This window comes from Coprinopsis cinerea (assembly GCF_000182895.1).
Source record: "Coprinopsis cinerea okayama7#130 chromosome 4 map unlocalized cont3.4, whole genome shotgun sequence".
Taxonomy (NCBI): domain Eukaryota; kingdom Fungi; phylum Basidiomycota; class Agaricomycetes; order Agaricales; family Psathyrellaceae; genus Coprinopsis; species Coprinopsis cinerea.
Window position 1 is genome coordinate 365,832 of NW_003307541.1, and position 13,788 is coordinate 379,619.

Here is a 13,788-nt window from a genome sequence, read left to right on the forward strand (position 1 = left end):
CATACTAGAGTGACTGGGAGCGTTGTTCCATGGACCGAAGTCGGCAAGGCGCTTATCGCTCTTTGCCGGAGACAGGGGAATAGCCGGCCACGTTGGCGCCAATCATTATGATCACAAGGGACATCAGCTGGCATCAATTCGACATCATGACAAGAGGAAGTGTGCGAGTCTGTGGGATGGAATTTGTCCTATTTCCAACCTTGCCCCTTGGGCAATGCCGCTTCCTTGATTCTCAACGTCCAGCAAACCCAGAACGACAATAATTCCTTACCTTTATCGTGGGGCTGTGTGAACAGTAAGCGTGTGGCGATAGTCTCAGCAGGCGTTGGAGCTAGTTGTCCGTTCAGTTGTCACTATCCCCGCTGCTCCTCGCCGACGGATTACAGATTCAAGAGACACCAGCCCATTACGACCACAGAAGGCGCGCGGAGAAACATCACGCAAGTTCCACCCGAAATCCGCGAACATAGCGATATCTCAATTGCAACGTTTCAACTCTCTGAAAGGAAAAGGTGGGAGGAAGCTTCGGTCAGCGTCGTCGGTCGGAGTCAATTGGACAATTTATTTTATCGCCCCATCCAACTCGACCTTCTCACCGACGCTACGAGTAACGCCTACATCCTAATTCCACCTAATACCCACCAGGTATGTGTTCCCAGCAGGCGTCACTTGGTGTACGTTTGACAAGCTGACTGACTGTTCACAGTCCTTCCTTCAATATCACTATCATTGACTCCAACGCGACGACCGCTTGTTGAAAGCGCGGCTGCCCTTGAGGAAAAGGGCGCCGTGAATCCCCCATACCATCACCTTCCCATTCCTTCGACACTCCACGTCGGTGGCGCTTAGAGCACTTCGAAATATCCCGCCCGAAACTACTGGTCATCCGAAGGAACCCTGATCCTTGCGAATTCGCGACACTCACGGTCTCTCCATCTATCTGATTGTTGCACCCCTTCAACAGTCCATCGCCCCAACCCCCGGATACTCAAGATAAACCGGGTTACTACATGGCATCGACTCAGAATCCCCAGTCCAACGACCGCTCCTTCCTTCTGCTCAAGCCAAGCACCAGCAGCAACATAGGTGGTCCTGGTGGCGAACCCCGTTCCTCTTGGACAACTACCGACTCAGATAACTCGGAATCGATTCTTCCTATGTCTACAGCTTCTCCGGACGCCAACTCGCGCCTCAAAGAGCAATCCTCTTCCATCCAGCCATCCTCCTTTGGCAAGACCACCGGGAGTCGAAGCGATGCTCTGAACCCGACCAACGGCTCCCCGGCATTCTCATATCCCCCTCTCAGCAATTCGTCCTCGTTTGCACCTTCTCCCAATGCCCACCACACCCGCTCGTTAACAGCTTCAACTGCAAACAGCTCTCAAGCAGCAGTCAATTCCAATCCGAATCATTCTCCGAGGGCTCATCCCTATCAGCTCGCCGCATACGACAGTTTCAACTACCGTTCAGCGCAAGTTTCCAAAAACGATGTTCCGCCTCAGGCAAATCCAAGCGCAAGTCCCCCACCAGCCGCGAGGGATACCATCGTCTCCGCCAACGGCTCAAGAGACCACACCAACGGGGCTGTTTATGAGAAGCAATCGCTCTCCCCAAGAACACCCAACACAGCATTACCCACCAACACGCTTCTATCAGACGTCGAGGGGGATAGGCAGGCTGAACTCGACAGACGAAGAAGACAGCAGCAGCGAGCGCAGCGCCGGCAGTCGCTGGCCACCGTCGCTAGCTTCGGTGTTCTGAATGGCTACAATATGCCGTCAAATCCTGGCGCTATCGCGTCCACCATGCATCTTCACGTACCCTCCGACCCTAAGTCCGCAGCGCTGACGGCAATCATCATTGGGTCCATGCTTGCGGTTCCCTTGGTCCTCTCCGTCATCTACATTTCCGTGGGCCATGCGGTCCTTCGAGCTGCAAAGCCAGCGACTTCAATCTACTCCCGAACAACGCTCACGTCCTCGGTTCAAGCTGGCGCAGTGGGTGGTGCTATCCTCGCAATACCAATTCTCCTGGTCGTGTATCTTATGGGTCTCTTCCCCCCTGGAGACTCGCCAGAGAGTCGAGGTGATACACGCAGCCGTGGACAAGACTTCTTCGACGATGATTCGGACGCAGGATTGTCAAAGAACCTGTGCAGCCCACGTCGGTTATCGGAGTACGCGGCTTGGTTAGGCTGCGTGCTATTGGTGTTCGGAGTAGGGGCCGTATCAGGTGCATTGGGTGTTACAGTCCTCTCTTCATCAAACCTCGATACCTTTAACTTCTCCGGAAGGAAGGAGTTCCTTTCTCCAGGAACTGCCGCTATGTCTGGGTTGGTGGGGGGCGCGATCGTACTGGGAAGTATAGTAGCCACCATCCTCCTCTGGGTGGCCACCGTGATACTCTTCTCAAACGTCGACAACTTCCAACCTCCAGATTCCGAACCGAGACTCTGATCACGACCCTTACGCTCACACCCCAAAATGACCTCGGCATGAGCTGCACGATGTGTGTGTATGTATCTTTTTGCTTTGTAAAAGAGAAGCTGTTGTTTCCCCTAACGTTATCCCTGTAAATATCTTTCCTCGCCTTATCCGGATACCCTGTTCGCGCTTACCATACCCACTTTCATTAGTCTGTTACATATCTCTGACCCGTGGACATTCGTCATGTAGACAATAGTATTAGGTTGGCTAAGATAGTTACACCAAGTTACATCCCTAGGGTGAAGTCCATTAACACATCAAGGTTCGTGAAGGGTCGTTAATTCATTAGAAGAAAGCAGAAACAACGGCGAAGATAGCAGGGACAAGGAGACCAAGCCCACGGGCGCTAAGAGCAACTGCGGCGCCGGTAGCCTTGCCCTCTTCACCCTGTGCACGCCAATCCTCCCAAGCCGCGTGCATCATGACAACGAAGGCCTGTGCCTCTGAGCTTCGTCCGTTATCGAGGACCTCTCGGATGGAGACAGGGTTGACGACAGGGCGGAGCCAGCCGTCGGTGGTGAAGAACTCGTAGTCTTCAAAGGCACTCCTGTTGGTGTTGGCGCCGACTCCGCCGTGGGGAGTGAAGAGAGTCATGCGAGTACGCTCGGCATAAGGGATGTAGTCGTGCTCGTCGAGGAGAACAGAGGCGCGGTAGACGGTTGCGGCCAACAACGCAGTGGCGGAAGCATCGTAGAAGGTCCTGTTGTCATTGAGGTAGTTGTGAACCAAGCTCTCCGAGTCCTGTGTAACGCGTGAGCTTCGTTCTTGAGGAGATCAAGGGCAGACTTACAAAGTAGTGGCGGTAGACTCCCTCGTGGATTTCCTGGACCCAGTCTTCGAGATCATCGAGTTCGTCATCCATGTCATCACCGAACTTAGAGTGTTTGATGGTAGCATAGACACGGAGCATGCCAGCGGCAGCCCAACCGTTACCTGCAACCTCAATCAATACCAAGTCGCGAGGCCAACAAAAGATACCTACCAGTAGCCCAGAGTCCAGGGTCAGAGTTGTTGCCCAGAACGGAGTGCTTCCACAACCCGGTGTCCTCATCCCGCAAGAGTTTACGATATAGCTTGACTTGGTTGAAGGCCTCCTCGACGATTGTCTTGTTGTCGGTAGCAACACCATAGTAAGCAAGGAATGGCGGAACCATGTAGACAGAGTCGGACCTGCACACAAATATGTTAGCCAAATGCACGTTTATACAGCCAGACAACATACCAAATCTGCAACTGTTCACCGCGGTGACTGATCGCACCCTCGTCGGTCTTGGGTACTTGGTCGCTGAAGAGGAACCTCAGCTGTCCGCGAGCAGCGTCGGCGTATTCGTTCGCGGTCCCATCGAGGTCAGTAATATTGGCCAAGACAACCGCAACACCGATCGAAGCAGGATCGGCGGTGGAGCCGTCCTGAACGAGTGGGCGAGGATCTACAGGGGTCGTTCGCATTCAGTTGCTTTCAGTGGAGTTGGTGGTGTGGAGCTTACCATCACCAGGTCCGCGTTCGCTGATAACGCGACGAACAATGTTCCAGACGGGTTCCAGGGGATCCTTGAGGTCTTCGGGAACACGGCGGGGAGGAGGGACTCCTGCGGGGGAGAACACGCTCATCCGAGTGGCATTGAGCTCAAGCGCTGCCTGGGTGCGCACCCCAAGCTCCCAGCTATAGTAGGACGCGAAGCATGAGCAAAGTTCCCGGAGGTGTGTTCAATGGGGAAGTCTGAACGAACCTGCGTTCTCCGCTTTCCGCCAATCGCTGGCCAATGAGGTCAACCTGGCCTTGCGTGAGCTCCTGAGCACCAACAGGTGCCAGGGTAGATAGCAAGTAGAGAGAAAGAAGTGACAAAGCGCCGTACATGACGGTCGTGCTAATCGTAAAGGGTCGTTAGAGCTGCAGATCGCTTGTCAGAAAGATCCACCGAGACTTAGACGAGGAGAGTGGGCTTACAGGAAAGAAGCACCAAGTTCTGGTTTCACGATGGGCCTGGCAACCGCCTCGACGATGGAAGAAGCTCATCTTATGGGGGAGATGGGTGGGGCAACATACGTCAACCTCGAGTTCCTTGCGTCAGCCGAGAGACCCTGGTATAGCCTTCAAACTCCATGTTTTCAGGGATACGTTTGACCGTAGGCTGTGGGGCAATTCATTCAGGGAGTACCACTGGTGCAGGACTACCACACTGCTGCCGCATGGTGGACTGTTACATCATACCCGTGGCGTCATGGACGAACCACGATGTTGATGCCTGGGGCTTTCGAGGACTACAACGTGGTATAATTACCTCGGGAACGTGTTTTTAGAACAAAGAAGAACATACCAGAAGAATGAACACAGGTCAGTGCCCGTTTATTATCCTTGACAAGTCGACAAAAGATCAGGGTCTGCCTGTGAGTTTGTTCTCGAGAAACGTGGGATCAAAACAGTCTCGGTGAGTTACAGCAGTCGGAAATGAGTTCTTTGAGACTATTCGGGACTCCGTCAGGAGCTTATGCCGTGTGATTCGTATTTGGATTTGGATTGTCAAGGTCGTCAAGTTTGCCCAGAGTTTGCCTTTGCGGAATCGCCTGGCCATTGAACGTGTTCGAGCGGAGACTGAAACAGTCACGTGCATCACCTGGGCGCTTTTGGGCGCTTAAACCACCAAAGTTATCGAAGGCTCTGAAGTCACCCACGGGAGAGCATCAGCTACGGCTAGTCATATCTGCACTGAGAGGCATATATTATTACTTTCCTCCCACACCCTCCCCGTTTGGAGTATCTGATATGGCCGCAGAGCTCTCGATTGTCGCGAAGCGCCCGAAAAATCCAACCCTTTCGACGTAGCCTGGCTTCTGAGCATACCAAAGGGTCGTATACCAGTGGTGTAGCTGATACCAGTAACTCATTTTTGGTTGCCGATTTGAGCCGTAATCATCGTTCACTTCAGCCTGATCCCATTCGAAGCTTCCCGCGAGGGCGAGTGTAGGTGCACGGCTTTTTCCTCACACGAGCATATTTAGGAACAAGTAGAGCACTCGAAGGAGTAATATGACTCCACAAAGAGCATCAAAATAAGTAGGTACGTGGACAGAGGTGAAATGTCCTTGACACTTATGGGAGCTGCTTTCACACTCTTAAGCTCTAATGGGAGCAGTTGCCCCGACTCGGAGACCACGAGACCCAGCGAATAGACTTTCTTTCAGGCTGTCACAACCAAGTCACAACGACCATCTCTTGGGCTACTTTACAGGGAAGGGCGATGTCAGACATTTACACTACTTCGTTTTAGAGCCACGCCGTCCGGTGTGTCCGGTAACAGTTCACTCAGGTTCTTTAAAATTACTACGGGCGGAATTCTCCGTTGGCCCACTTGACAACCTAGTACTGCCATTTCAGCGAATACAAGGCACCAGATTTATTTTTTCCCCTCTGGTAGCCTCTGGTTCGCGGTTATGGTTGAGAGAGGCACAACCTCCACGCATACCCGGACCGACTGGGGACCGACGGCAGAACGGTTTCTCCACGTGAACAAGAGCTCAAACGCCACTGATAAATGATTGCAGCAACAAGCGCCGAAGCAGGCGCGTTTCAGGACAGGAAGTAGATGTATGTGGTTTACGAAACAGTTCAATAAAGAGCTCTTGCTGAGCACTACTCGGAAGGCTCCACGGCTGACTCACCCTGGACACTTGTGTCCTGACTTGTCTGCTTGGACGCCAACTCGGCACCGTCTTCGGTTTGGTAACTGGTGATTGAGTGAAGAGATAATTTTCTTGTGATCGAGCAACTGGGCGAAAAGGACGGGGCCCTCCACACCGTTCCTAAAATATGGAAATTCAGGGCAACTACCATTCATTCCCAGAGCAAGCCCGGCGCAAGTGCCTGTTCTCTCCATCCGCAAAGCCCGCGCCCTGACTGGGCCCCAAAGACAAGGTTTCTTGGATCGCACAGGAAAGCAATTTGTTCGGTCTCGAACATTCCGTTCAGCGTGTTGTTTCCCCAAGGTACCCCATCATGGTTACCTTCAAATGCCTCAACCCACCAGATGCGATGGCCGTATGTCATCCTGTCTGTGTACTAGGAAGCATGACCACGTACATGTCAGGAAACACGCTGTGCACGTCAAGAAGCGGCGCGGTCTGCAACAGAGTACAAGCCCACAACAAGTCCAGGTGGTCGAAAAGTGGCAACGGCATTTGCCATATTCCGTCGAACAATACCGCCACCGGTTCCTGGTGTTGGAGCCTTCACGTCTCCACATCCAAAATCCCCAAGATCTGTCATTCTCTTTCAAGGAAACGACAAACATCTCAAAATACAGGTCGAAAGGTATAAAAGGGTGCCAGTTTCGTCTCTAGGACTTCAGAGTCATCTCTTCATCGAATAACTCAATCGCTCGAACAATCAACATGGTGTGTTCCCTCGTCTTCGTTGGGATGCGTCGCCATTGTCGCTGACCTCGTCCTCTCCTACAGAACCCCGTCAACTACAACAACTGCGGAAGCTCCTCCTGCGGCTGCGGCGCCTCGTTCGTATCTCGCAGTTGTCTCTTCCAGCCATCCATACTAATCGACCTCCCCACAGCTGCGCTTGCAAGGCCGGCGAGTGCAAGTGCTAAGCACCGTGCTTCCAAGCCCAACCAACCAACCTTTCCACCGTTTCTCATTTAAACCAGAAAACCCAGACAAGTCATGTTCGCTGTGTGCGGAGTAGTCCAATGAAGTCTCAGAAGTTGTTGTATGAATGAATGAATGGATTGTTGTATTTTGATCCAAACGTAGAGGCTGTTACTTGAGTTCGAACTTCCCAAGGGACAGGCTCAGACACTTCTTGCGTGCTAGCTGCCTGTGTTCGGTAGTCCAAGACCACCGGCCCATCAGGCATGGGTCACGGCATGGCGGTTAATCCCCCCTGCTAAGTTAGCCAGTCGAATGGATGTGGCACCGTGGCGAGTACGCAAAGCATGGACGGTTTCACTGGCGGCGTGAGGGACGCTACTCTCCAACTGCAAGGCACCGTCCAAAAAACAAGTGATATTCTGCCGAATTGAGGCGGGAATGCATAGTGCATAGGGTATGTGAAGTGACAGCCATGTAATGTTCTATTCCATGTCGCTGCTGGTATAATCCAAGGCTGACTGAATGGTTGCGACCACAAGTCTGAGAAGGTTCAAGCTTTCCTTCTCTCTTCGACAGCCTTCCAAAGCCATCTGAGTAGGACGCCCTCCAACATATCCTCCCATCCTTCGTCCTTTCTCGCCACAATCTTCGCATCGAAGTTGATCTTCTCTTTGTCCCTGTCTTTGCCAGAAGGACTAGGCGGCGGCTGATTGGCAGCCGAAGCGGATGTGGCAACGGATGGGGAGGTCGGTTTGGACGAGTTCGGACTGGGACTCTGATGGCTTCTTCCTTTCGCCGGGGAAGATCCTGGCTGAGGCAGTTGTAGCAATGACGGTGGGAGACCCGAGACCACATGTGAAGGCATATGAATAGGTAGCAAGTACCGCAGTTTCAAAGCCCTGCGAAATTCCTTTCAATACAGTCGAGGGCTTGGAAGGAAACCACACATACCCGATCCACAATCTCAGGTTGTCGGTTCTTCTGAAAGTCCATCCAGCTCCCTGCGAGTTCTGTGGCTGAGACTGTCCTGAAGGCTGCGGTCTCTCCGCTTCTCCAGCCTCCCGTTCCCGCTCCCTTGCCTCCAGTCCCAATACGTCGTGTACACTGTCTCGACTAACGAAGCCCCATGGATGCTTCGACTTGCGCACGCAGCTGTTGTAAGCATGGCATAGAAGTTGGCCCGAGGAGAGGCAGGATAAGAAGTTCTCTCGAGACGGCGGCGGTGCTGGACTTTCCTGTAGCCAAGGAGATGGGGAGGGTGGTGGGAGCTCGTAAAAGTCGGATGGCGGAATCAAAGCGTAATGGTACGGTTGAGGTAGGAATTCCTTCAGGAAGGTGAAAGCACGCCCTTTTCAGGAAGGTGTCAATACATAAAGGGCAGAGTTGAAAATGGAAGCCGCCTCACCAAGATCGTCACCTTGGAAGGACGAGCGTTGCGCCCACTCCGGAAGGTCTTCATCGTCTAATTCTTCCGTTTCCTCTCCGTCAGCGATAGCGTCTTCTTGACCCTCTTCCTCCTCCTTAATTGCGCCCCACTCCTCCGCAATTCCTTCCATTGTCTCCGGTTCCTCGCTGATGGCTCTGTTGAGCCCGAGCACTCCTGTCGAGATTCTCCGCCTTCCACCAGTTGTAGTGTCGATAAACAGCGCGTGAGCAGCTGCAGATCCACCAGCGATAGCATCGGCTGCACTGACGCGGCGGTTCTTCGACTTGGAGCGTGGTCCCGACAGCCCACCCACGGAATCATGTCGGCTAGGCCGAGACTCAATCCTTCGTCGAGCCTTCTCAAAGTTCCGTTCGCCATCCACTCCGCCAGTCTCCTCGCCAAACAAAGCATCGTCCACCAGTCCGATGTACTCCTCGATAATTCCCCGCTCTTTCTCTACATCCTCTGGCTTCAAATCCCTTCGGTACAGCCATCCATTGCCCAACTCTAGTCGCTGATCCCATCTCTCCCGCTTGGTCTCGGTCAGATCTTCGAAAGGATCAAAATCGTCTTCGTCCACCCATACAGGCACGGTTTCTACGCGGCCATTGACTTGAACGAGGGAAAATGTGATGTTGGGGTCGTGGACTGGATTCGAGTCATCCGATATTGGAGGGCTAGGCGACGCGATTCGAGAACCGGGAGCAGGCCCTCCACCATCGCTCTGGGCATCGTAGGCGTCGTCGGACAAAGGCAACCTCGCCCGTTCCTCCAAATCACGAAGGCTGGCGAGGACATCCAGTGCCGACCTTCGAATCAAGGCCAAAGGATCCGATGATGGGGAAGGGTTGGAGGAACGAGCACGAATGGCGGCAGTGGTTTCTTCCGGGAGGGTGAGCACGTAGTTTCTGACGCTTTGGATTGTACGCGTTGATGTCTTTAGCAGGGATAATACGTCAATTGGTGTCGACGTGGAGGGCTCCCATGCTTTGACGAGGGCAGTGAGATCGTCTATCACTTCCGGGAGAAGGGAATCAGGGTGCACTTCGTGGGTCTTGACGTGAGGCGTGAGGGGCTGGGACTGCTGTTGGGACTGTGGAGGTGGTTGTCGTTCTAAAAGGGCTTCAAGGGATGCAACAGGGGATCCGTCACCCGTAGGGGACAACGGTACATGCTCCCGCCCTCCGATGGCTGGTACCAATCCCTGATTCCGGAACTTGTTGACTAGAGGACTGCACGATGTATGAGCTAACCCATTCATAACACATGTTCACACCATCAATGCTAGGAAGGTAATGGGATACTCACTTCCTCTTGCTGACGATCCCAGTCTGCGAGAAGTAGTGCTGCAGATGTTCGATGCTCCCCAACGCCAACACGCTCTCGCGTTTGGCAGCACTACGACTGAAGGGCTTGAGGGGCTTCTGTGCGCTGTTACTGGAAAGGCTCGACGCCTTGCTTGGGTTATACACTGCGGTTTGTCGTCGGTTCTTCTTGCTCTGGAGAGCTGCCATATCCCCTCCTGTTGACTCGGGAGTCAGCGGCATAGGAGTCGTCGATGCTGATGAGCTTGGTGATGCAGTGGAGGTCGCCATGTTGAATGGGGATCGCAAGCGGGTTGGAGATGAAAAGTGGGGGACGAGGACGAGGAGCAAGCCTGAAAACAAGCGAGAACCGAAACGCGACGGGGCTAAAGCTTGGTAACGATTTAATTGGCGATGTGGCTGCTGATGGCCGCCCTTTCATGATTTGTTCTTGATCAGTACTAGCGTGCCGATTATTTGATCCGTCCCATATGTTTTGGGAATTTACGGCGGTGACGGATCACCTTTCCCCCATATGGTCCGATTTCCCCCTAATTTCCCCGCTTCGAGGAAGTTCTGGATGATGAAGAGGGCAATAATCTTCCCAGTTCACTCAGACTTGTGTCAATCTAAGAGAGTCAATCCATGGTTCTTGAGGTATCCAATACCAGACGCGCGTTGAGCGCTAAAAGTAGCCACATTGAAACTCAGACCGATCGTTCTTGGCACCCTGTTCTCCTGACCGAACTTGAAGTCCCTAAACCAACACCCGGGCCTCGGCATTGCATTTCCAAGTTATCCGCAAGGTAAAAGGGAAGGGAACCAAAATGCTACATTTTATTTACTCTATAAAACAGTCCAAAGTCCAATAGACATACAAATTGCTGGAGATTCAGATTTACAAGCTGGCGAGGATGGAATCGGCGCTTGTGACAGTGACTTTGGGCACCTCCTCTTCAACAGAGACGCTGGTGATCTTGTGGCCGTCGGTGACGAGAACGAATCGCTGTAAATCAAAGTTTGTCAGTAAAACTGAACGATGCCCAAAAATAGCCGATTCAGAATTCAACTGACCTTCGATCGGGGTCCACCGAGTCCGCCAGAAGCATCAAACAAGAAGCCGAGGGAAGAGATGACATTTCCAGTGTCGTCAGCGATGAAGTGAATATCTGAGCAAAGTCGCAACACCGTCAGTCTGTCAACTAGAATGTGACAAGTAAACATTGAACCCACCGGTGCCGTTGGGCGCCAATGCCTCCTTCCATGCCCTGTTGCAAGCGCCTGTTAGATCTGCCATGTTTCTGACAGCAAAATAGCTTACTTGGTGACATAGGCGTCGTTCACAGCAATGACGTAGATGTTCTCAACACCCTTGGCCTTGAACTTGTCGTAGTTGCTGATGTATGCGGGGACGTGCCCGTTGCAGGGAGTGGTGAAGGCACCGGGGAGACCGATCTAATCATCGAGAGCGTCGACGAAGAGTCGATGGTCCAAACAACACAACAGACTTACGATGATGTTCTTTCCGGTCAACTTCAGGGGTTTGGTCTCGCCAGGGGAGTCCTCCTTGACGTCAAAGACGGGGATCTCATCGCCAACCTTGGCCTGGGGCTTGACGTTGTTGAGGGAAGTCTGGAGGCTGATGACGGACATGGTGTTCAAATAGGATGAGGCTCGAGAGAGGTAGAACTGTTTGAATGGGAGAAGGAGGCTTGTTGATGATGACACCAACCTCAAGTCGTCGAGCTTTTATATCGATGTTTCGGCCATATCCGACATGCGGCGGAGGAAGAGCGTCGATAACACGGTTCACAATTCACCATGGTTAGGATGACATACTCCGACCCCGATGTGGCCAATGAGGAAGGAGGTATGGGCTCGGACTCGGACAAGTGCGCAACGTGACTTCTAATTACTACGCTCGGGTTGCTTTCATTGGCTTAGATGAAGATGGAATACCCCAGGTAATGGCGTTTATGGGCGCATTGGATGGTATCTCGGTCGCATGGTGGCAGCCGCTAACAATACTGTTGCGTTTGCGTAGGCTTTAGCACCATCAAGTGTCGTACTCTGTGTTGAGAACCTTCTAGATGTTATGGACAACGATCAAAGTTGCTCCCAACAGTTTCAGAAGACGCCATTCGAACACCGTATCATGGTGGAGTGTCAAGTCATTTGATCAAGTCGCGATAATTAGCAATTGCCTCACGAGGGTTGGTACTTTGGATCATCGTCAGCCCTATGTGACGAGAACGAGGTAAAGGCCGCGGAGGAGGGCAATTGTGTTGGGAATCGAAATAATGTACAATGGAGTGAGAAGCAGTGCTCAAGGGCTCTGAAGCTAGGACATGACCGATTCTACTTTCTCTGTCCAGCTATCTCGAAGCTGTCTCTTCTGAGCCGACCAATACAACTTGGTGCCTACCTTGCATGACGAACATACCACGACCCGATCGAGGACCTTCTGTCGCTTGACCGAAGGAGTCACGTTGAAAAGGCCCGCAGCTTCGGCGAGCCCGGCAATAGGGTCGTCCGCGAACTGCTTTTTCAGCGACTTGACCCTGCGTTGAACACGAGCGACAAAGCGTCGGGAGCCTGTTTCTGTTCCGTTGATACAAGAGTTGTCTTCTGAATCAGCGAAGCAAACCGAGGCTTTGAAATTCGGGGGTCGGCTCCAGCGCTTCAATAAGTCGTCCCAGGCGTCGTTGAACTTGTTGACGTGGGGACGGGGGACAGGTAAAGTCTTTCCGGATCGGAGAAAGTGGTATACCCCGGTTGCGACCAATCGTGGTTCATTGCACTTGTACCCGAGTGAGATCAATTTGGACGCGTGAAGAGCCAAATTTGACGCTGGTCCCGAGACCTCGAGCGGACAGAGGGCGAGTAGTCGAGTGACGCAATATTCAAATGCAGATGGGCTGGGGGATTTGAATAGAAGTATATGTTCCAGTGCGGCAAAGGAAGGATTTAGAATAGCTCTAAGAGGAAGTCAGCAGGACTCGACTCATAATCATTGACGAAAACTCACTCAACATTCTTCTCGATGTCAGAGATACACACGCGACGCTCCGACCCTCTGCTGGAGTCAAGTGGTGGGATGTTGTTTTGATTGAGGAGAAGATTGTCCAGGTTGCCCACAAGTGACCCAACACTGCCCACTGAGGCGACTGTACCAGTGGGAACGCCCGGGACAGCGTCTTCTTCTGTATCGGTATCGGTATCGCTTTGTGATGGACTATCAACGTTGTAGACAAAGCAATCAGAGCCTAAGGATAATCCAAAGTGAACAAGGATACGCACGATAGCTGTGATCGCTTTCGTTTCTGACCTCTAGGTCCAGGAACGACACCGTCGACATCATCCTGAATAGTGAGCGAGGTCAATACGCGTCCATGGTATTGGGTACAATGAACCCACGATGTTTCGCGTCGAAGAAGGAGTAGGTGCTCGCGAGCTCCCAGCCAACGACGATAAAGATCGGCGAGATCGAAGTGCGTACGCGGTGGACGGGGATGCCATCTCGAGTAACGAGTCGCGTCGAAGGGCGGGCGTATGTACCCACAGGGCAAGCTTAAACCCCACGTCGGGGCGAGCTCGAGCCTTTTATGAGAAACGCGACTGCCTCGTGGCAGAAGGGCGTGTCCCTATTAGTGTGCATGTGCTGGGTTTGGTCCTCCCGAAAGGGTCGAGCAAAACAAAATAGGTTCGACGAACCCCTCCGAACGGGGATACGCCTCGTGCTGGAAACCATCTGGGTTCAGGTGCGTTGAGCCATCTTTGCCTGGACAAAGCAAAGAAATGTCGGGGTCAGGGTGTCACGAGCACGAGGTGCGTCGGCAGACGCGCGGTGTCGTTTCCGAGGTCATGAGGACACAGACTTCAGGTTGCTCAACGCTGGAAGGGAGTCGACTCGCAGAGCCGGTGAGATGTGTCACCAGACAGGGATACCGGACCCCTTGGACAGAAGGAAGAT

At 52.8% G+C, this 13,788-nt stretch overlaps 5 protein-coding genes across 5 annotated transcripts; 1 reads left to right on the forward strand and 4 right to left on the reverse strand.

Annotated features, from left to right (window-relative positions):
• Positions 1-1,010: 1,010 nt before the first annotated feature.
• On the forward strand, positions 1,011-2,456 carry CC1G_02669 (hypothetical protein; the record flags this gene model as incomplete). The annotated part of the gene is made up of 1 exon (XM_001840154.2): positions 1,011-2,456. The coding sequence occupies one exon, from the start codon at positions 1,011-1,013 to the stop codon at positions 2,454-2,456; it is 1,446 nt and encodes a 481-aa protein (XP_001840206.2).
• A 315-nt stretch (positions 2,457-2,771) lies between these two features.
• Positions 2,772-4,462, reverse strand: CC1G_02670 (hypothetical protein; the record flags this gene model as incomplete). The annotated part of the gene is made up of 7 exons (XM_001840155.2): positions 4,435-4,462; positions 4,217-4,377; positions 3,974-4,149; positions 3,709-3,916; positions 3,469-3,656; positions 3,277-3,419; positions 2,772-3,227 (listed from the first exon to the last, which is right to left on the reverse strand). Exons 2-7 carry the CDS (start codon positions 4,342-4,344, stop codon positions 2,772-2,774), a joined length of 1,299 nt encoding a protein of 432 aa, XP_001840207.1. The 5' UTR covers positions 4,345-4,377; positions 4,435-4,462.
• Positions 4,463-7,635: 3,173 nt separating this feature from the next.
• CC1G_02671 (hypothetical protein) lies at positions 7,636-10,106 on the reverse strand (the record flags this gene model as incomplete). Its single annotated transcript, XM_001840156.2, has 4 exons — positions 7,636-7,984; positions 8,037-8,433; positions 8,491-9,743; positions 9,820-10,106. The coding sequence occupies 4 exons, from the start codon at positions 10,104-10,106 to the stop codon at positions 7,636-7,638; spliced, it is 2,286 nt and encodes a 761-aa protein (XP_001840208.2).
• A 523-nt stretch (positions 10,107-10,629) lies between these two features.
• CC1G_02672 (hypothetical protein) lies at positions 10,630-11,523 on the reverse strand. Its single transcript, XM_001840157.2, has 5 exons — positions 11,328-11,523; positions 11,137-11,270; positions 11,049-11,083; positions 10,890-10,984; positions 10,630-10,821 (listed from the first exon to the last, which is right to left on the reverse strand). The coding sequence occupies exons 1-5, from the start codon at positions 11,466-11,468 to the stop codon at positions 10,714-10,716; spliced, it is 513 nt and encodes a 170-aa protein (XP_001840209.1). The 5' UTR covers positions 11,469-11,523; the 3' UTR covers positions 10,630-10,713.
• A 497-nt stretch (positions 11,524-12,020) lies between these two features.
• On the reverse strand, positions 12,021-13,176 carry CC1G_02674 (hypothetical protein; the record flags this gene model as incomplete). The annotated part of the gene is made up of 4 exons (XM_001840159.2): positions 12,021-12,035; positions 12,259-12,793; positions 12,844-13,081; positions 13,116-13,176. The coding sequence occupies 4 exons, from the start codon at positions 13,174-13,176 to the stop codon at positions 12,021-12,023; spliced, it is 849 nt and encodes a 282-aa protein (XP_001840211.2).
• Positions 13,177-13,788: the final 612 nt, after the last annotated feature.

Excerpts from the sequence above, each read along its gene's own strand:
- CC1G_02672 (XM_001840157.2), bottom strand. The coding sequence starts at position 11,468 with ATGTCCGTCATCAGCCTCCAGACTTCCCTCAACAACGTCAAGCCCCAG. Across the intron at positions 11,271-11,327 it reads TGACCGGAAAGAACATCATC|ATCGGTCTCCCCGGTGCCTT; the intron begins GTAAGTCTGTTG and ends CTCGATGATTAG. Across the intron at positions 10,985-11,048 it reads ATTGGCGCCCAACGGCACCG|ATATTCACTTCATCGCTGAC; the intron begins GTGGGTTCAATG and ends GACTTTGCTCAG.